Here is a 23,081-nt window from a genome sequence, read left to right as displayed (position 1 = left end):
AGAACATTGGTCTGACCACATTTGAAGTATTCAATAGCTGGTGTGCTTTGTTGCACTGTGTAGACTCTAAATACTTTCTCGTTATTTAATGCCATCAAAGATAGATCTATCAAGTACCTATTATTTTATAATCTACTTATTTTAACTCAACATCAATAATACATTTCCACATTAATATTATACCTCTACAGTAATTTTCAAAGTGCATGGTATGGGGTAGATGTACCATAATAACCAGGTTTTTGTTTTTTGTTTGCTTATTGTTTTGCTTTTAAATATTTAATTCTATATTGCTTTTAGTGAACATGCTTATAGCTAAATCTTTGCAATCTTTATTTCCTTATGCTAAATATCTATTAATGTACTTGCTATATAAATGTACTTGCTATATAAAGCTTTCATGTATATTGCCTAATTTTATAAATCTTTTGATTTATTAGCACTCTATAACATTATCTGTTTACCTCACAGTAAACAGTACCTCATACTACTGTGTATTTATTGTCTTTTTTTTTGAAATCTTTTCCCTTTAGTTAAAACTATTATATTACTTTGTATAGTTTGGTTAATAGTGGGATTAAACAGGTTTTCATGTATTTTGTACAAAAATGTCATTTGCACGTTGACAGTTCATTTTATTTCTCGTTTTCTCTTGTGGGATTGATCTTCTTTTGTACTGATTTTTAAAACTTTGTCTTATATTAAGGATATTAACCCATTTTGTAGCGAATGTGTTTCTCTGGTTTATCATTTACCTTTTCCTCTCTTCCATATTGTTTACTTATGTACGTTTTATTCTAAATTTTTATTTAGTAAAATTTCTTGGTTTTTAATGGGGTTTTGTTTTGTCTTTGTTATAACTCCCCATCTTCCTAAGGTGTCACACATTTGTCCCATTACCAGTTTGCCTCTTTATTTTCACTGATGGTTGCTTTCATAATTATTAGATGTATATTTAGGCTCTGTTTTCTGGTATATATCGTGTTATACTTTTATATTTGTCCCTACAGGTCATATTAATCTCTGGTAGGTTAATTTTCAGAAACATTTTAGCTGGTACTTTGGTTCTTGTTTAAGGTGAACTTTAGAATTATTTTGTGAAGTATCCTCTCAGCAAAAGAAAATGGAAGCAAATCCTTGATTTTCTTATTGAAATTGTTTTAAAATACAGAATTTTACAGTTTGGTATTTAATGAATTTCTATAGTTCTTGTTAAAGTTTATTCCTAATCCTTTGTAGTAATTTTTTTTCCTTTTGTGGAGTTTATTTAAATTTTATTTTCTAATGAGTTGTTAATTGCATAGATGAAGTTTTTTGCTTTTTATATATGATTTTCTCTAACCCAGGTACTCTCTCTTTTTTTTTTTATTTTAATAAACATATAATGTATTTTTATCCCCAGGGGTACAGGTCTGTGAATCGCCAGGTTTACACATTTCACAGCACTCATCATAGCACATACCCTCCCCAATATCCATTTCCCCACCACCCTCTCCCATTCCCCCTCCCCCCAGCAACCCCCAGTCTGTTTTTTGAGATTGAGTCTTTTACGGTTTGTCTCCCTCCCAATCCCATCCAGGTACTCTCTTTATTCTGTTTGTTTTCAAGGAAAATAGTCATCTTTATCAATAATTATCTTTTTCTCTATTTCAGTGTTTATATGTTGTCTTTAATTTTATTTACTAACAATAATTTTGCTTACTAAACTTTTAGAGCAGTTACTAGTAATGAATGTTTTTGTCATGTTTTACTGGCATTTTACTGTTCAATAAGACTTGGTTGTTGATTTGAGAGAGGTACCATTATAAACTTAAAAAACTATTTTTAAATTACAGTTAGTTAACATACAAGTGTTTCAAGTGTTAGTTTCAGGTGTGGAATTTAGTGATTGAACACTTGTATATAACACCCAGTGCTCTTCACAAGTACACTTTTTAATCCCCAACTTTTAAGAATCATTCTAAGTTTACTGTGAGTGAGATATTTGTTTTTAATTAGGAACTGATTGTTAGCTTTCTTCAGATGACTTTTTTGGCATATAAATAGCTTTTTTCTTTGATAGATATGTTGAATTTTGTTAGTTTTTCCATTCCTGAATTGATAAATTAAACTTCGTCTGATTGGAATATTTTTAGATACAGCTTTGGTTTCAGTTTGTATGAACTTCAGTTAGGATTTTTGAATCATGATTGTTGTGTATGTACTATGTGTGATTTTAGGTTTGGGTAGCAAGATTAAAGCTGGTCTTATAAAATACAGTTGCAGTTTGTGTGCTTTCAAATGCTCTGGAGCTGTATAAACAGAATGAAATTATATGTTTTTTGAAGGCTTAATAGAAATCATCTAAAGTCCCAAACTGGGCCCAGAGTCTTTTTTTTTTTATTAAACACAATTGTTTTAACACTTTTAAAATTTTCTTTGATGAACTACACTGATTTTATTCAACTTCTGCTGAGAGACAGTTTGTTCAATATATAAAACAGTTAAGAATTTATTTTACATTAATCACCACCCAGAAAGTATGCATTGTAGAGTTGATTTGATATTTTAACAGTTTTCTTCTTCAAAAGAAGAAAACTGAGTTAGATGTTTCCTTGGGATGCATTTATTGATATTAAATTCAGAGAGAAAGATGAATGTTACTGAAGTGACAAAGTAGGACTTCTTTTCAAGGAATAATTTTCTCCACAGCATTTAATTTTTAAAAATTTTGAACCTATAGAAAAGTTATAAGAATAAAAACTTTAATGAATTAATTATTCTTCTTCTTAGGTGCATTTTATCTGGTGTTTGAATATATGGACCATGATCTGATGGGACTACTGGAATCAGGCTTGGTTCATTTTAATGAAAATCACATAAAGTCATTCATGAGACAGCTCATGGAAGGTCTGGATTATTGTCATAAGAAGAACTTTTTGCATAGAGATATTAAATGTTCAAATATTCTTCTAAATAATAGGTATGGTGTGAGTTTGATATATGTGTTTAAAATCAGTGTTGTATAATATATGCCTTGATTCTGTTAAAAAGACTAAAATTTATTTTATTGCTCAAACTGTTTCAACATAATCAGCAATATTACTGCTTGAGCTATATCTGGACTTGTGTTAAATATACTTTAATTAATTTCCAATGATAGTTTTTAATGTACATAAAATAATACTTAGTTGAATTTCTCATTTGATATTCTTCCAAATAATGTGAATGGATATTCTTTCTAGTAATTAATAATGTGATTTCAGCTTTAGGTTAAGAATAGATCTAAGAATTTTTTATTTAGAAATTGTTTTTACACCAGTATCACAGTTTTAAAAAGAGCTTTTCTGAAGTGTGTATACACACATATGCATAAGTTGATTTTTTTTTTTTTTTCCAAAAAGAAAGTGCAAGTGGAGGGTGGGGGAACAGAGGGAGTGAGAGAGAATCTTAAGCAGTCTCCACACCCAGTACACAGCCCGACAGGGGGCTCGATCTCATGACCCTGAGATCATGACCTGATCCAAAATCAAGAGTTGGACACTTAATCGACTGAGCCACCCAGGAGCCCCTGCATAAATGGATATTTAAAGTGTATGTTAAAAACATTTTACTAAAACAAAAAACAAAAAAACAAAAAAAGAAACATTTTACTGACAACATAACCTGAGCTCTGGTAATTCTGTTATAGTTGGTGTTACTTGTTAGTTTAAGTGAGGCATGCCTAGTTTGACTTTAGTGTGCGGAAGGGTTTTATGTACCTAGTCCCTCTAAGAACTGGAAAATTAAACATAGATTTAAAATAATGTGGTTTAGTCTTTGCATTATTGATTTGAATTGAACAAGTAATACGTCTAATTACTAAGTAGCAGAAATTATCTCCGTTTATTTTCATTGTCATATGCTTTTCTAAATAGGAACTAGGTAGTACTAAAATACTGGTAATACTAGTACAATAAAAATAGTGGTGGTGGTTGTGGTTCTAGATAGAATAATAGTAGCTGAAGTCACCAAAGGAGAAGTACTACTTTTTTACTTTGTTGTGAGTTTATCTATTTGCCTTTTCTTTTAGGACTTAGGGTACTGCTGTGTGATCAAAGTTAAGGTTTACATATTTTTTATTAGTTTTAGGAATAGAATATGAATGTGTATAATTAGATATCTATGAATGGATACACATGTGTATGATTTCAGTAGACTAATGCTTTTTGTTCATTTTGTCTTCTACCAGAGGGCAAATAAAACTTGCAGATTTTGGACTTGCTCGATTGTATAGCTCAGAAGAAAGGTAAGAGTACTTTCAAGTGACTATTAAAGACAATAGAGACCAGTTTTAAGAGTACCTTATTAATACTTTATTTTTTTAAGAAAAGGGAAGTTTACTTTTCATTGTTAAATATGTGAAATAATATAATTTTGTACCATAGTGGATTGACTATTTTAATTACAGATTTTACACATTTATCTCAATTTAAAAATAATTGTTTTTTGGTATTTAGAGGTAAATATAATTTCTTTTTAAAAAACTCATACTTAAATTTCTAATGTAGACTCAGATATTAAGATGTTTATGATTTTTGTGTTTGGTGAAAAATCTTAATATATGCTTTTTTTTATATTGTGTGTTTAAACGTACACACTTTTAGTTATTATTTTGGACTTCTGTTTTTTTAGAACTATACTTTTATCTACAGTTACATTTGTTTTAATCTCATTAGAGCCTTTTATTTAAATAAACTATTGTGAAGAATTTCCATTGCATAACTCTTCTTTGTGGAGCTTCTGTGGCTGCAGTTAGGATGTATATTCCTTTGGCTCCTTTGGACATGGTGGTGGTGAAATATGACTTGTCTTATTAGAACTAATATGGGGTTACCTGGCTGGCTCGGTCCGTAGAGCATGCGACTCTTGATCTTGCAGTTGTAAGTTCGAGCCCCACATTGGGTGTAGAGGCTAGTTAAAAATAAAATCTTTAAAAAACAAAAGAACTGATACGGAATTTCAAAATAAAATACTTCTGTGATATAATAGATTTTATGTAAATATATTGCAGACTTAATTAGGTTTAATATATCTCTAGTGTGGCCCATTTCTTTCCTGTCAAACAGTACTGTTTCTTTTTTTTCACTTACATATTCTGAAGTACTTTGTCAATTCTGTAATTTCTTCAGTGTAACCATAATTTAATGTAATGATGCATCAGTTAATTGGAATTCTTAGAAATAGGTGTTTACTTTCACTGAATGTTGGCCAGTTTCTGGTTAGTTGGTAAAATATTCATGTTTGAATTTTTTACAGTGAAAATTTGTTTATTTTTGAATCTTGCCGTGTTATCCTGTCATTCTGAAAATTATTTTCATTATTTAGTGTGGTGAGGTTTTTAAAAGTGTGTTTAAGATTCATTAGAATTCATTAAACCCTTCAGAAAACTGTGGTGTAGACAGTTGTTTTGGACAGGGTTCCAGTCCCCTATACTTCGTTTAGCCAGAGTTTTCCACTTTTATTTGTTTTACTTGCTACACTTTTAATTAATACTTTTTTTAAGGAAACCGTTGTTAGTTTTGTTTGTTTGTTTGTTTTTAAGTTTAACACTGTTTAGGTGGCTTCGTGATGGACATTGGGGAGGGTATGTGCTATAGTGAGCGCTGTGAATTGTGTAAGACTGAGGAATCACAGACCTGTACCCCTGAAACAGATAATACTTTATATGTTAATTAAAAAAAAACTGTTTTAAAGCACAAAAGCTGTAACCCTCATTTTGTATTTGAGAAAACTGAGACTTAGAAAGGGTTGAGTGACTTTAAAGATCAGAAAATATTTTGTTGGCAGAGTCAAGAGTGTATAGTTTCAAGTTTCCAGCTATCAGGTTGTTTTTTGTTTTCCATCTTATACAATAATACCTCTTGGTAGAAATTGAAGGAAAAAACAGACTGGCCAAAAATGCACTTAATTGAAAACTTCTCTTGATGTGTATTTGTATATTTGAATAACCAAATTTCAATGACTGTTCTTTGGGGTGGGGGGAATTTTGCTTAATTAAGGATTCTATCTGCGTAGCTGGTTAATTGAGATTTCCCTGTAGTTTAGATCATCCTTAATACAGGTGTGTGTGTTTGTCATTCTTGAACGTAAATCCCTTCTTGTTTTCACGTTAGGTTTCAGTGGAGATGGAGAAGAGCTAAATTACTGTTTTCATCTTATAGATTCCTTTTTTGCTGATATTTATTCACATTAGAATAGATACATTCCAGGATAACTGACCGTAAAGTCAAATTTTACCTATTAGACTCCCATTTCCCTGTTTACCTTTTTTTAAAATGGAATGTTGGGTTTCAGTGTAGTGCCAAGGGTGTGATATGTTCATTGAGCCATGATCCCCATTGCTCTACTAAATTGATACAGGAATTTTGAGCTTACTAAAGTAGAAAATTTAAAATTTGCATCTTCAGGTAACATATACTAAACTTTCCTGCTTACCCAAATACGTAAGATAAAGACTTGGTGTATTATTTTGTTTTGTAAGCAAATATCCTGTCTTTTAGGGGCTTATGTATTCCCTTAAAACTTTTCTTTTTGATTTTTGATTTGAATAGTTCTTTAAAATCAGAGAAGTAGGCTTAATTTTAAAGGAATGACTTTAAAAATCATTCTAGTAAATCTTAATAACATACCAATTTTTACCATACTGCCTTTAGCAGATTTAATATTGTCCCAGCTTTTCTAGATATTTCTTGAAATAAACATGACATATGACTTTTCATTCATACTTCTTTGCCATTATAAGCAGGAAGAAGGGTAAGCCTTTATCGTAATAACACCCATCCAAATGTTAAGTCACTTTGAAGTATTTTCTATGTAATTAGCTATTACAGATAGAGTAACTGAAGTGTTCAAGAAATTATTGCAGTGTTTTTTGTTTGTTCCCAAACAGAACACATTTCAGCTAACTACTGTAATAGCTTAACTACATTCTCACTTATTTGGTTTCAGATACCTTTTTTGAATTTGAGAACTGGATGGAGTGTTGATAGTCCATACTTAGGAATTGAGGATCAGGAGTGGTGCGACCCATGTGGATCTCCTCTGTCATGTGTGCTAAGTGGAAGAAAAGAGAACCACTGGGTTAAAATTAAGGGGGAAATGATTTCTTTAAACTTCAATAATCATTTTCTTATTTTGCATATCAGTATTTATACGCTGTCCCATCTGGCCTTGGAAAATACAGAACTGGAGACCAGAGGTTTTTGCCCATTTCTTTATACCTGTTCATTTTTTTTCAGTAGCTATTTTAAAATCAACTTTTCCTGAAACTTTGAGCCACAGTAATATATAACCCATTTCTGAGTTTTTATTTTACCAAGTCGTTTCTCCAGTGCTTTTCCAAATTACAGGATCTTTTTCTCTTTATGTGACCATCCCATATGAGTAAATACATGCTTTCCACATAAGCTGAAGATAATTTCATTTTCTAGAGAATAAATTAGAACTTAGCACATTTCTTAATGAAAGGAACATAACACCCTTAGGGCTCAATCAGGGAGACTTTGGCTCTAGTCCTGTCATTGCCCTTTATTTAAGCAGTTGTGGAATCTTTGGCAAGTCACTTAATCTCTATCTTATCATTCTCAACTATAAGATGAAGGATTTAAAATCTCTAAAATCTTTATTTAAAGGGTATTAGAAAACATCTCTTACAGTTCTACAAGTTACTGTGATCAAAATAAGTTTCTTGAACATTTTTAAGGCAATATCACCACCTAGTGGCTTTTCATAAAATTGCCATTAAAAGCAAAACTAAACCCTTCCTATATATAGGAAGGCTATATATAGGTATCAGTGGAAGAGGGGGAAAGTATTACCTCTTGCAGCTTATCCAAGGACTAGATGAAATTATATCCAGGACTTATTACTTGTGTTCTTATCTTTACACTCAAGCTAGAATTCTAGTCGATTTAAAGACAGGGACCATATTTTAAATGTTTATGTTTTTTACCCTAAAGTTTAAAACACATTCACAGTAATTGCTTGATCAGTTCTGATTCAAGAGAACGTCATTCTGATCTGGAGGACCCTCCTGATATCAATTAGTGCAGGGAGCTTTGGGGACTGTAGATAATTCAGAGGATCTTCTGGGCCAGTTATCAGAACCATAGTAATAAGATCATTAATAACATATTAATAATAGTAAATAATGTGACTAATGTGACTCATATGACTAAACAAGCTTTAGGAATAGAAATCTCATTTAGATTGCTGACCTAATCATAAGATCAAGATTAAATTGTACTTCCTTTGGCCCTAATGGAGTAGCTTATATTTTTGAGCATATAAAATGGGAAAGGCAATTTAATTCTCTAGGGTATGGTGTGCCCCCTCTTCATGTAGGGGAAATCTGATCCATTCCCTTAATGCTGAAGATTTATTAATCTCAACTTCAAGACTTCATCTTTCTTTTGATCTCTAAACCTATGTGTTTACTGGACAGCTCCACCCAGGTAATGTAGGTACTGTAATTTAAACATCTTGTTATAAAGCCTGTCTTCACATTCCCCAGAAAATGTCTGCTCCTTTTCCTTTATTTTCTATTTTAGTTGAAGATACCCAGTCACTCTCACATATAGATATGTCTCCTGTAGACCACTATAAATAGAATTATATTGGTTTTTGTGCTTCTGGTCTTTTTCCCTAACATTATTTTCTTATGTCATTCTTACTACTGTCCCCTGCCTGCTGCTCCCCAACCCCCGCCCCCCCCCCCCCCGCCAAACAACTCTTGAATTATTTGTAGTTTCCTAAACAAGTTAAATGCCTCTCTGAATCTGCATAAGTTCTTAACTTTATATGGAGTTAGACTCTGCATTATCTCAGTCTGACAAATTTGTTTTTTTGCTTCAGTTTAGTCACTACCACTCCTGAAAAATTTACCCTGATTCCTGTAGTCAGCATTGGGCACATCTTCCTTTATGTGTCCAGAATACATTTTTCATTAATTTACATAGTACTTAAAGTGTATTATTATAATTTCTATTACCACCAGACTCTTAATTAAGGCTTTAAACAACTCCAACCATGTTGGTGGTTGACTCTTTCGGCCAGACATCTCTTGGTGCTTAGTACAGTACCGAGCTCAGAGTTTCATAAATATTTGTTGTTTATAAAAAAGGAACAAACTTACTAGCATTTGTGCATGGTAGTTTATTATATATAGTCCCCTTTCACAAGAATTATTTTAAGCAAAAGCAGAAGTTTTTCTGAAACAGGTGGTATAGATACCATTCTTATGTACATTTTAAATATAATGAAACTGAAATTTACAAAATTTCAGTATATTTTCAAGATCACCTAATTAGTGGTAGAACTAAGAATCAAACTCAAATCTTTTGACAGAAAGCCTTTTTATTTTCATTATACTGGAGTGCTGCTTCGGTAAGACTCTGGATCTAACCTTGATTTCCTAAAAGTATGTTCTTTTTAAATTTCCCACTTCTAAAAGTATCTTCTAAGTGCTGAATTCTAGGGGCATCTAGAGTCTGCTTTGGAGGTACCATTAGGCTGATGGCAGGTTTTTACAGTTGTCAAAACAAACAGCTGCTGAATTTTATTGTCTCTGTTTTCTTGGCCTTCAAATAATATATTTTACTTTTGCCCATTGAAGGATACTCATTTAGTTTTCCAGCAAGTTGTATGATATTTCCATTTCTGAATCTCCCGTAAAGCTCCTTAAATATCAAATGAGAAAGATGTAATTGAGAAGTATTTTGATAGCATCAGATATTTTAAATAACCTGAGATTTCACAGGGAAGTTTTATTATATACAAGCCCGATGACTTAACATTTTAATACCTTGTTGACCATATTAAGGTAGAAGTTTTGAAAAAACAAAACAAAGGGAGTATTCTTCTTGTTGTTTTTAGAGTGTTGGGGTTTTTTCCCCCTAGCAGAAAAGAGATAGTGTCTGCTTTCTTCTCAAAAACTGTGAAGATATTCAGTAGAAATTGAAATTCAGAATATTTACTGTTGAGACCATTATTTCTGGATCCTTACAAAATTTAGTTTTTACTAAGAATAATAGCTTATTGGAATTACTGTTTGGTTTTTTAAATTTAATGCCAGAGGGATTGGATGTGTGTCTGTTTTGCCAGGTTATGGAATTTATTACTTGGGAGTTTAACTTAATTATGGGAGTAAATGGGGTGGTTTATTTTCTATTTTTTGGCTTTTTAAAAAGATTTTATTTACTTATTTGACAGAGAGAGATCACAAGTAGGCAGAGAGGCAGGGTGTGGGGGAGGGGGAAGCAGGCTCCCCACTGAGCAGAGAGCCCGATATGGAACTCGATCCCAGGACCTTGAGATCATGACCTGAGCCAAAGGTGGAGGTCTAACCTACTGAGCCACGCAGGCGCCTAGGCTTTCTTTCTTTTAAAAGACTTTATTTTAGACTGCGCAAGCAAGGGGAGGGGGAGAGGGAGAGAGAGAATCTCAAGCAGACTCCCCAGTGATTGGGGAGCCTGATGCAGGGCTCAGTCCCAGGAACCTGAGATCATAACCTGAGTCAAAACCAAGAGTCAGACCCTCAACCAACTGAGCCACCCAGGAACTCAGGTTGTCTTCTTTAAAGTGTATTTATTCTGGGGCGCCTGGGTGGCTCAGTGGGTTAAAGCCGCTGCCTTCGGCTCAGGTCATGATCCCAGCGTCCTGGGATCGAGCCCCGCATCGGGCTCTCTGCTCAGCAGGGAGCCTGCTTCCTCCCTTCTCTCTCTGCCTGCCTCTCTGCCTACTTGTGATCTGTCTGTCAAATAAATAAATAAAATCTTTAAAGTGTATTTATTCTGTACCATCTAAGAACCTCTGTTTTTCATTCATGTTTCTTTTTTCATAGTTATAAATTCACTTTTTATGGAAATACTGGGTAGAGATACCAAGAATGTAATTTTTTAAAAAATCCATGAAAGAAAAATAAAGCATCATGTGTGAGGTGTCACATCAGTTGCATTGTTGTGATCTAAGTAAGACCATCTTTAGGATGTTGATAATGTGTAGCTAAACTTAGTAACAAAATTTGACAGGTTTGTTTTTGGGGATTTTGGGTTTTCACTTATTTGTCTAATTTTGGATGATCTGTTTTCATATTACAACAGTACTTTTGTTTTCTTGAGATTTAAACGTACTGGTTTCTTATTTTTCAAAGATTTTGTTTCTTTATTTGACCCAGAAAGAGAGAGACAGAGAGAAAGGGAATACAGGCAGGAGGAGTGGGAAAAGGAGAAGCAGGTTTCCCACTGAGCAGAGAGCCCGATGTGCGACTCTATCCCAGGATTCTGGGATCATGACCTGAGCCGAAGGCAGATGCTTAATGACTGAGCCACCCAGGTGCCCTAAACAACCTAGTTTCAGAACATAGTTTCAGTTACTTTTATTTTCATCATTATGTTTGTAAAAACAGTTTCATGATCATAACATAGAATATTTTCTTTAATACTTGTTTGTTAATCATTTAAATTAGTGAATTAGGTGATTTGAAATTGGCTTTATTTGCTAACTCCATCTACCTTGGAATTTGTTTTTATGATTAAAGTCTTTTTCTGTCTGTATACTTTCTCAGTGTTTGCTTCCTTCTCATTTAACACTAAGGTGGAAAGTGAGGCAGGACACCTGTTTTGCAAAATTCTTGAATAAATCATGTGTTTTTTTCTTGACTAATAAAACCATCATTTTCATTATCTTTTGTCAATGTTAACTTCTAAAAGTTTATTATAAACTAGTTTATTAAAAAGCTTATTTAAAATGTTTATTTAAGGGGCGCCTAGTGGCTCAGTGGGTTTAATCCTCTGCCTTCGGCTCAGGTTGTGATCCCAGGGTCCTGGGATGGAGCCCCACATCGGGCTCTCTGCTCAGCGGGGAGCCTGCTTCCCCCAACCCCCCGCCTCCGCCTGCTTCTCTGCCTACTTGTGATCTCTGTCAAATAAATAAATAAAATCTTAAAAAAAAATAAAATGTTTATTTAAAAAATGCCTATCTCAAACATTTAAAACATAATTATAGCACCGCTGTCTTCTTGAAAGTTTTCTTGCCAGCTCTGCTCTCTCCCTGGCTTTTTCTCCTAGCTCTAGAAAATGAACATTTGCTCAACCTTCTCAGGGAACTGATGGTTCATTGAGGTTGGAGCAAGAACCAAGTAATAAATATTTTTATGGGCCTTGTGTGCATATTCTGTAGGAGGCAGCAGTGTGTATTAAAGGTATAAGATATTGACATTTTATGCTATCACTTTGACTTTATTTTGAAAGGTGGATTGACCTTGTAAGTATGGAAACAAGGGCAGTCAGTTAGAAAGCTGTTTCAGTAAACCTAGGCAGGATGATTATGGTTAGAATTAGGGAATGGGCATAGATGTTAGAAAGATGAATTATATCATAAGATATAAAATTGTTAGAACTTGATGGTTGAATATTAATTATTAAACACATCCCAGCTTGTACCCCTCCTGTAAGATTTCTGCTTAAGCAACTGGATACATAGTTTGTTAGGGTAAGCTAAGCTTTTACAACAAACAAAACCTCAAAATTCAGTGGCATAAAGAATATGAAATTTATATGTAGTACTCACGTAAGGATCAGGAGTGGTTGTTGCTTACCTCAGTAGACAATTAAGAGTGTTTAACCATCTCATTATCATTAGACCAGGGGGTATCGACTTCATACAGTCATTCAGGGATCCAAGTTGGAAGATCTGCCGTCTTCATATGCCTTCCAAGGTATACCACCTCTTGTCAGCCAGAAACTAGAAAAAAGGAGGGAGGGGTGTTATGAGCCAGACCTAGAAATGGCACTTACCACTTATATTCATGTTCCATTGGTGAGAACTTGGTCATGTGATCACACCCAGCTACAGTGAGGATGGGAATGTAATGTAGGTGGGCAGCTACCACTGAAGAAAAGAACAGAGATTTTGGAAGACAGGTAGTAGTAGTCTCTGCCGGAAGTGGTGATGATGTTTCCTGAAACAGGAAACAGGCAGCAAGTGGGTAGCAAAAAATGGTAAATGTCCTTTTGGATGTGTTTAGATATGGGTACTTATAGGACTTCTAAATTTACATGAGTAGTAAAAACAGAAAAGTGATTGTAAGATGATTTCAGTTGGGAAAAAATTACTTTGGTTTCTCTGTAGCAATGTTATAATACAGAAATTTCAGAGTTACTTTTCATGGAAAATATCAAAAGATAAGGGAGAAAAATGTGTTATATAACATTTATGGCATAGGTCAATTGATTAAAAATGCCAGTAAGTGCTTATTACTCTGTGCCTAATACCAACCGAAGTAATGCCTACAGGTTAAGTATTAGAGCTACAGCTATGACAGACAGACTGGGTCTCTGATCGCATTTACATGGTGGTGAAAGAAGGTAGACAACAAATCTATGGAATAAAGAATTTAAAATACTTAGATGCTACAAAGCAAATAAAATAGTGACTTGAAGAACACTCTGGGCATGTGGGTAATTTTTAGGTAAGGTAGTTAGTGCAGACCTTTGACGAAGTAAAACTGAGCTAGGACCAACCTGAGTGATGAGAATGGGATAACTTAATGAAGGCATAGGCCACGAACATTGCAAGTAGAAGGAGCTCAGCAGCTGCAAAGCTTGGGAATAGACTGGGAAAGTTTAAGGGCTAAACATTTGCCCAGTGTAAAAATAGGAAATGAGACACTCGGGAATATGGTCTTACCCACTGAGATAAAGTTTAAATGTTACGTAGTTACAGTAATATGAGCTTTAAAAAAAAACACCTTAAAAAAAAAAATGGAGAAGGAAGGCTAGCAGTAGGTACGGCAGAGAAACTAGTACCAATGAAAAGATAATGGTGACTCAGACCAAAAGATAATCTTGGCTTACACTTTCTGAAATTGTGGAAAATTGTTGGATTTAGGATCTATTTGGATGTAGAAATGATGGAAGTTGTTGATACATCACATGTGAGATTTGAAGGAAAGAGAATCAAAGATGACACAAGATTTTTGACTTTTGGAAGCGTAGGTGTTAAAATCAGACCCCAGATTCTTTTGTAGGTTTGGTAGGTGTTTCTGCAGTTGATGCTGAGGGAAGACATAGCATTTGTGCATATGATAAATTTTGTTAGCTGAAGGCTCTCCCATGTTTTTCTTTAAAAGTCTAAAAGAAGTATAGACTATTACATATGTTGAAAAAAATGAAGCATTTAGAGCAGTTTAGGTATTTACTTTAATATAATTCTCTTTTTATTTCTTGTAAGGGTCTTTAAGATGAGCAGCTCTGGTTTGTGTCTTTTAATTATCCAGAACCTCCCAAGTACCTCAAGGGCCTAAGATCTTGCTCTGAGCATTTGCTTTTTGCCTTTTATCTGTTTAGACCAAATGGCAGGCTCAGCCACCTGCCAGCCTGGGGACACACCCTTAAGGTGGTACTTTTGTTTGTTGGGGGTAAAGGTAAGGAAGACCATAACTATTTCTCATCTCCCCTGATCCACCCATCTTTTAAATTCCTGGGATTATCTAAGGGTAGAGTATTGAGATCTGTCTTTGATCTCTATTGATACATCATTGGATGTAAAGAAAAATACATTGAAAATTCAGTGATGGTACTTTGTTTTATTAAAAGTACGTATCAGTCTGAATATTTTATTCATTTTACAAATAAAAGCATTTCCGCAGTTTTGAGATATTTGTGTTTTAAAATTGAACCTCTGGTGTGCCTGGGTGGCTCCGTTGGTTAAATGTCTGCCTTTGGCTCAGGTCACGATCCCAGGAGTCCTGGGCTCGAACCCGCAGTGGGTTCCCGGCTCAGGGCGGGGCCAGGGGGTGGGGGATGTAGAGCCTGCTTCTCCCTCCCGCTCCCTCTGCTTGTGTGTGCGTGCTCTCTCTCTCTCTCTGTCAAATAAATAAATCTTTAAATGAATAAATAAAATTGAACTTTCTATGTCATATTTTACAGTTGAATGTTTTTTTCTGACTTTACCTAGTTCTTGTGGCAGAAACTAAGAATTTAGAAAAACTTGAAAAAGCCATTAATTGGTATACATGAAATACTTTTGCCATATACTTAGAAGTACATTTCATCTAGTTTTGTGTTTAATCATTTATTTAAATATTTTATTTATTTATTTGACAGAGATAGAGCATAAGTAGGCAGAGGGGCAGGCAGAGGGAGAGGGAGAAGCAGGCTCCCCACTGAGCAGGGAGCCCGATGTGGGGCTCAATCCCAGGACACTGGGATCATGACCTGAGCCGAAGGCAGTCACTTAACCAACTGAGCTACCAGGCGCCCCTATCGTCTTCGATAATGCACTAAATATTTTCACTTCTGAATTTGATAAAAGAGTTAAAAAAATTAAACTAGTCTTAATTTTAGCTGCTAAAGATAACTATGTTCTAAATGCTGCCTAGAACTTAATATGTAGTATATAAAATAATATTTTATTTAAATATTCTTTTCAATAAAATTTAATAACTTTAATTTGTGTGATTTCTCTATATAATTCAACATATTTTTACTTTTAAAAATATATTTTAAAACACTCAAACAAAAAGATAAAGTATTAACTGTTTACAGAAGGATTTATATTAATTTAAACATTTTCTTGAGACCATAGGTATTCAGTTACACTTGAGTTAACAAGACCATAAGTTTCATATGCTTACAGATCCTTGAAATGTTTTTTGAAAACTGGTCATTATAATTTTCACAAACTTTGTTCTCCCACCCAGCTAATGCATGTGTGTCAACTAAACTTAAAAGGCTACATACATTTTTTAAAAAGATTTTATTTATTCATTTGAGACTGATACACAGAGAGAGAAAGCATGAGCAGAGGGAGAAGCAGACTCCCCATTGAGCATGGAGCCTAATGTGGGGCTCAATCCCAGAACCCCGGAGATCATGACCTGAGCCAAAGGCAGACGCTTAACTGTCTGAGCCTCCCAGGCACCCCTAAAGGCCATATACATTAAAGTATCTGTCCCATGCCCCATGTTGTTCTGGGCTTTGTGTATGGGGGTCATACCAAAAAATGGCACCTGGGTTTTTTGTCTTCTGGGAAAGATAGAAAACGTAAAATAGAATATAGTCTTAAGTATGATTTAAAAAATAAGAACGTAAAATTAAATCTGTTGATAATAGAGATTAGAATTTACAGAGATTGGTCTTTCCCTATGTCTTGAAGGAGGTGTAGGATTAAATGAGAAAAATAGGGAGGGGATTTCAAATTTGAAAGGAGTTAAGGCATAAACAGGTGAACTTTTTTTGATCAAGGTATAATTGACATACAGCACCGTATTAGTGGGGCACCTGTGTGGATCAGTTGGCTGAGCGTCTGACCTTTGATGGTCATGATCTCAGAGTCATCAGACCGAGCCCCACATTGGCCTCCACACTCAGCTCAGAGCCTGTGCTGCTCTGGGGCTCTGCTTCTCCCACCTGCCTCTCTCTCAAATAAATAAATGATAATAAATCTTTAGGGTTGCCTGGGTGGCTCAGTCGGTTAAGCATCTGCCTTCCGCTGGGTCACAATCCCAGGGTCCCGGAATCAAGCCCCGAGTCAGGCTCCCTGCTCAGCGGAGAGCCTACTTTTCCCTCTCCCTCTGCCTGCCACTATGCCTGCCTGTGATCTCTGTCTGTCTGTCAGATAAATAAAATCTTTTTTTAAAAATTAAAATAATAAAATAATAAATCTTTAAAGATTTTATTTATTTTTAAAAGATTTTATTTATTTATTTGAAGAAGAGACAGAGATAGCAAGAGAGCGAACACGAGCAGGGAGGAGAGAGAGAAGTAGGCTCCCAGCTGAGCCAGATGTGGTGCTGGATCCCAGGGCCCCAGTATCATGACCTGAGCCAAAGGCAGATGCTTAACTGACTGAGCCACCCCAGGAACCCCTAAAACAAAGATTTTTAAATAAAATCTTAAAGAAAAAAAAACACATTAATCTCAGAATGTAATGATTTGACAGTTGTATACACTGTGAAATGACCACAATAAGTCTAGTCATCATTTGTCACTATAAAAAGTTACAAAAGAAAAATTTCTCTTTTATTCTTGTGACAAGAACTTTCAAGATCCACTCTCCTGGCAACCTTGAAATATGCACTACAGTACCATTGACTGTAATCACTATTCTCACACCACATCCCTATGACCTGTTCATTTCACAATGAAAAGTCTGTGCCTCCTGAACCCCCTTCATCCACTTTGCTCTACCTCCTCCTGGAAACCACCTTTCTGTTCTTTATCTCCATGAGTTTTTTATTATTTGTTTGATTTTTAGATTTCATATATAAATGAGATCATGTGGTATTTGTCTTTTTCCGTCCACTTATGTCACTCAGTATAATACCTTCATGGGCCATGCATGTTGTCATAAATACCAAGATTTCATTGTCTTTTATGGCTGAATAGTATTCCATTATATATGTGTGATCTTCCTGTTTGGGTTTTGTGTTTCACAGATTCAGATTACTGCGATTAACCCCAGTCCAGAAGCAGATAATCCTTCTGATGTATCATTAGAAGGTCAATAGTAGCCTAATGCTACATCACAGTGCCTACACATCATTCACCTCACTTCATCTCCTCACGTAGGCATTTTATTATCTTACATCATCACAGGAAGGATGAGTACAGTACAATAAGATAATTTGAGGGAGAGAGAGACCATATTTACAAGCTTCATTACTGTATGTATTATAAATGTTCTGTTTTTGTTGCTAATCTCTTACTGTATCTGATTGATAAATTAAGGTTTATTATAGTTATGTATGGATTAGCAAAAAACATAGTATATATAGGGTTCAGTACTATTTGTGGTTTTAGGCATCCCTGGGGGGTTTTAGATGGTATCCCTTATGGGTAAGGGGGGACTACTATGTGTACCACATCTTTTTTATCCGTTCATCCACCTATAGACACTTAGGTTATCTCATATCTTGACAATTATAAATAATGCTGCAGTGAACATGGAAGTACAGATTAGTATTTCCATTAGTGTTTCCATTTTCTTTGAATAAATACACAGAAGTAGGATTGCTGGGTCATATGGGATTTCCATTTTTAATTTTTGAAGAAACCTCCATACTGTTTTCCATAGTGACTATACCAGTTTACATTCCCACCAACAGTGCACAAGGGTTCCTTCTTTACATGCTTGGTAATCCTTATAATTTCGTGTCCTTTTGATAACAGCTATTCTTACAGGTGTAAAGTGATCTCATTGTGGTTTTCATTTCCCTCATGAATAGTGAAGTTGAACATCTTATATGCCTTTTGGCCATGTGTATGTCATCTTTGGAAAAATGTTTATTTGGATCCTGTGCCCATAATTTAATCAGATTTTGGGGGGTTGTTTTGCTGTTTGGTTGTATGAGTTCTTTATATATTTTGGATATTAACCCCTTAGGAGATACATGATTTGCAGATATTCTTCCATTCAGTAGGTTGTCTTTTCTTTTGTTGATGGTTTCCTTTGCTGTGCAAGAACTTGTTAGTTTGATGTAGTCCCAACTTATTTTTGCCTTTGTTGCCTTTGCTTTTGGAGTCAGATCCAAAAAAACAAACAAACAAATACCTGATGTCAGGGAGCTTATTGCCTGTGTTTTCTTTTAGAAGTTTTATAGTTTCAGGTGTTAACATTCAAGTTTTTAATCTGTTTCGATTTAATTTTTGTGTATGACATAAGATAGTAGTCCAGTTTTATTCTTTTGCATGTGGCTTTTCAGTTTTCCCAGTACCATTGATATTTAAGAGATTGTCCTTTCCCCAGTGTGTGTGTGTATGTGTGTATATATATATATATATATTTTTTTTTTTTTAAGATTTTATTTATTTACTTGTCAGAGAAAGAGAGCACAAGTAGTGGGAGCAGCAGGTAGAGGGAGAAGCAGGGTCTTTGCCAAGCAAGAAGCGCAGTGCAGGACTCAATCCCAGGAGCCTAGGATCCTTACGTGAGCTGAAGGCAGACGCTTAACCCACTGAGCCACCCAGGCGTCCCTCCCCAGTGTATATTCTTGCCTCCTTTATCGTAAATTACTTGACCGTCTATGCGTGGGTGTATATCTGGGCTCTCTATTCCGTTCCATTGATCTGTATGTCAGTTTTTATTCTAATACTGTAATGTTTTTATTACTGTAGCTTTGTAAATTTGTTTGAAATGAGGGAGTGTGGTGCCTCCATGGCTATTTGGAGGGTTTTTTGGTTCTGTATAAATTTTGGGGTAGTTTGTATTATTTTTGTGAAAAATGCCTTTGGTCAAAAACCAGTAATGTATTATATGTATTATAATGTATTATATGTATTATATTATTATATTATATTATTATATGTATTATAACTGAACATAATAATAAAAAAATGCCATTGGGATTTTGATAGGAATTTCGTTGAATCAATAGATTGCTCTGGGTCGTGTAGACATTTTAATGATACTACTTTTTCCAGTCCATGAGCTTGGAACATCTTTCCATTTATTTATGACTTTGGTTTCTTTCATCAGTGTCTTTATGGTTTTCAGTGTATAGGTCTTTAATCTTCTTGGTTAAACTTCTAGGTATTTTTTTTTTTTGATGCAGTTATAAATGGGATTGCCTTCTTAATTTCTCTTTCTCATACTTTGATGTTAGTGTATGGTTGATTTCATATCCTGGAATTTTACAGAATTTATTACCTTTAACAGTATTTTGGTGAACTCTTTAGGGTTTTCTATATATAAAATAATATCATCCACAAATAGTGACAGTTTTACTACTTCTTTTTCAGTTTTAGTGCCTTTTTATTTCTTTTTATTACCTAATTGCTCTGGCTAGGATTTTTCAATACTATGACAAATAGAGTGGATAGAGTGGGCATCATTGTCAGGGATTTTTGTATCTGTATTCATCAGAGATACCGGCCTGTAATTTTGGTTTTTTGTGATGTCTTTGGTTTTGTTATCAGGGTAATGCTGTCCTTATAAAATGAGTTTGGAAGTGTTCTCTCCTCATCAATTTTTGGAAGAGTTTGGGAAGGATAGGTATTAAATCTTCTTTAAATGTTTGGTAGAATTTATCAGTGACACTGTCTGGTCCTGGACCTGTTTGTTGGGAGATTTTTTTTTTTTTTTAAAGATTTTATTTATTTGTTTGACACAGAGAGAGAGATCATAAGTAGGCAGAGAGGCAGGCAGAGAGAGAGAGAGAGAGAGAGAAGCAGGCTCCCTGCCGAGCAGAGAGCCCGATGTGGGGCTCGATCCCGGGACCCTGGGATCATGACCTGAGCTGAAGGCAGAGGCTTTAACCCACTGAGCCACCCAGGTGCCCCCGGGAGATTTTTGATTACTCATTCATTCTCCTTACTAGTAATCGGTCTGTTCGGATTTTATTTTTCTTCATGATTCAGTCTTGGAAGATTATATGTTTCTAGGAATTTTTATTTGAGCCTTTTCTCTTTTTTTCTTGAGTCTAGTTAAAAGTTTGTTGCCTTTGTTTGTTTGTTTGTTTTTCAGAGAACCAGCTCATGGTGTCATTGATCTTTTCTGTTGTCTTACTAGTCTCTAATTCATTTATTTCTGCACTTTGTTATTTCCTTCTTTCTAATACCTTTGGGTTTTGCTTGTTCTTCTTTTTCTAGTTCTGTTAGGTGTAAAGTTATATTGTTTATTTGAGATTTTGGTTTTTTGAGGTAGGCCTCTATCGCTTTGAACTTCCCTGTTAGAACTGCTTTTGCTGCATCCCATAGATTTTGGTAAGTTGCATTTTCCATTTTCATTTGTTTTGAGGTTTTTACTTATTTCTCCTTTGATTTCCTTATTGACCCATTGGTTGTTTAGTAGCATACTGTTTAATCTCTATGTATTTGTGATTTATTTCCCAGTTTTTTTCCATTTACTTCTACTTTCATACCATTGTGATTGAAAAAGATGCTTAATGTGATTTCAGCTTCTCAAATATATTGAGACTTGTTTTGTGGCCTACCATAATTTATCTTGGAGAATGTCCATATGCACTTGAGAAGAATGCATATTCTGCTGCTTTTGGATAGAGTGTTCTGTATATATCTTTATAAAACCATATGATCTAACTGGTTGCTTAAAGCTGATGTTGCCTTATTGATGTTTTTTGTCCACATGATCTGTCCATTGGTGTAAGTGGGGTATTAAGTCCCCTGTATTATTGTATTGCTGTCCATTTCTCCTACTAGGTCTGTTAATATTTACATTATCTAGGTGCTCCTATCTTGAGTGCTTAAGCATTTAGAAATGTTAAATCTGGGTGCCTGGATGGCTCAGTTGGTTGAGCAACTGTATTCAGCTCAGGTCATGATCCTGGAGTCCTGAGATTGAGTCCTGCATCAGACTCCTGGCTGAGCAGAGGGTCTGCTTCTCCCTCTGACCTTCCTCTTCTCATGCTCGCTCTCTCTCTCATTCTCTCTCTCTGTCAAATAAATAAGTAAGTAAAATTTTTTTTTCAAAAAGAAAGAAAAGAAATGTTATATCCTTTTGTTGGATTGACCCCTTTATCATCATAAAGGTCTTCTTTGTCTCTCTCTCTCTTTTTTTTTTAAGATTTTATTTTATTTGAGATAGAGCACGTGAGCATGGGGGTGCCGGGGAGAAACAGACTTCCCACTGAGCAAGGCACCCAATGTAGGGCTCAATCCCAGGACCCTGGAATCCTGACATGAGCCATAGCCAGATGCTTAACCAGTGAGCCACCCAGGCATCCCTCTTCTTTGTCTCTTATTACACTCTTGGTTTTAAAATCTATTTTGTCTGACATAAGTAAAGCTACCCTTGCTTTGTTTTGGTTTCCATTTGTATGAAATGTCTTTTTCTATCTCTTTCAGGCTGTGTGTATTCTTAGATCTGAAGCAAGTCTCTTGTAGGTTGCAGGTAGAAGGATCTTGTTTTTTTGTTTGTTCGTTTGTCTTACTTACTCAGCCACTCTGTGTCTTTTGGTTGGAGAATTTAATCCATTTATATATTCAAGTAATTATTGATAGATCTGTACTTATTGCCATTTTGTTCACAGTTTTCTGGCTGGGTTTTAGTTCCTTTCTTCCCTTCTTGCCCTCTTCCTTTGTGGTTTGGTGGTTTTCTTTAGTGTTATGCTTAGATTCTTTTCTTATTATCTCTGTGCATCTCTCATAGATGTTTGCTTTGTGGTTATCATGAGCTCACACATAACAGCCTATATATAACAATCTATTTTAAGTTGATGGCAATTTAATTTTTTGTTTTTGTTTTTAAAGATTTCCTTGTTTTAGAGAGAGCATGCATTGGAGCAGAGGGAGGGACAGAGGGAGAGAGAATCTCAAGCAGACTCTGCTTAGTGTGGAGCCTGGTGCAGGACTCCATTGACCTGAGCTGAAACCAAGAGTTGGACCCTCAACCAGGCATTCTGATAGCAGCTTAAGTTTGAATGCATTCTAGAACTCTACATTTTTACTTACCCTGGCATTTTATGTTTTTGATGTCACATTTTACATCTTTTTCCTTTGTATATCCCCTAACTAATTATTATAATTACAGTTCTTTTTGCTAATTATGTCTTTTAACCTTTATAGTAGCTTTATGTGATTTAATCCACTGCCATTAGTCTATCTTTACCAGTGAGATTTATACTTACATGTTTTCTTGTTATTAATTAGTGTACTTTCTTTTCAGCATAAAGAATTCCCTTTAACATTTCTTGTAAAGCCAGGTTAGATGATGAACTTATTTAACTTTTACTTGTCTGGAAAACTTTATCTCTCTTTTAATTCTGAATGATAACCTTGCTGGGTAGAGTATTTTTGTTTGGGAGTTTTTTCCTCTCAGCACTTTGAATATAATGTGCACTTTCTTCTGGCTTGCAAAGTTTCTGCTGAAAAATCTGCTGAGATTCTTATGCAGACCTGGGGGAGGGGAGGTCCTTTGTATGTAAAAGTTGTTTTCCTCTTGCTACTTTTTAGTTTATCTCTTTATCTTTTACTTTTGACATTTTATTTATACTGTGTCTTGGTGTAGATCTTTTGGAGTTCATTTTTATAGGCTCTTTTGGGCTTCCTGGATCTGGATATCTGTTTTTGCACGTTAGGGAAGTTTGCAGCCACTGTTTCTTC

At 34.9% G+C, this 23,081-nt stretch overlaps 2 protein-coding genes across 3 annotated transcripts in view; one reads left to right on the top strand and one right to left on the bottom strand.

Annotated features, from left to right (window-relative positions):
- CDK13 (cyclin dependent kinase 13) overlaps positions 1–23,081 on the top strand; it is a 122,199-nt gene that overhangs the window by 74,471 nt on the left and 24,647 nt on the right. For both annotated transcript variants that reach the window (XM_080818389.1, XM_080818388.1), the window contains exons 6-7: positions 2,773–2,962; positions 4,211–4,267. In XM_080818389.1, the coding sequence (XP_080674515.1) occupies positions 2,773–2,962; positions 4,211–4,267 (247 nt within the window). The remainder of the gene's footprint in view (positions 1–2,772; positions 2,963–4,210; positions 4,268–23,081) is intronic.
- The window catches only part of MPLKIP (M-phase specific PLK1 interacting protein), a 72,593-nt gene continuing 61,776 nt past the window's right edge, over positions 12,265–23,081 (bottom strand). The window contains exon 3 of the transcript XR_013967648.1: positions 12,265–12,762. The gene's annotated coding sequence lies outside the window, so the exon portion shown is untranslated. The remainder of the gene's footprint in view (positions 12,763–23,081) is intronic.

Source organism: Martes martes, assembly GCF_963455335.1.
Source record: "Martes martes genome assembly, chromosome: 11".
NCBI classification, from domain to species: Eukaryota; Metazoa; Chordata; class Mammalia; order Carnivora; family Mustelidae; genus Martes; species Martes martes.
This window is presented reverse-complemented; position numbering and strand designations above follow the sequence as displayed.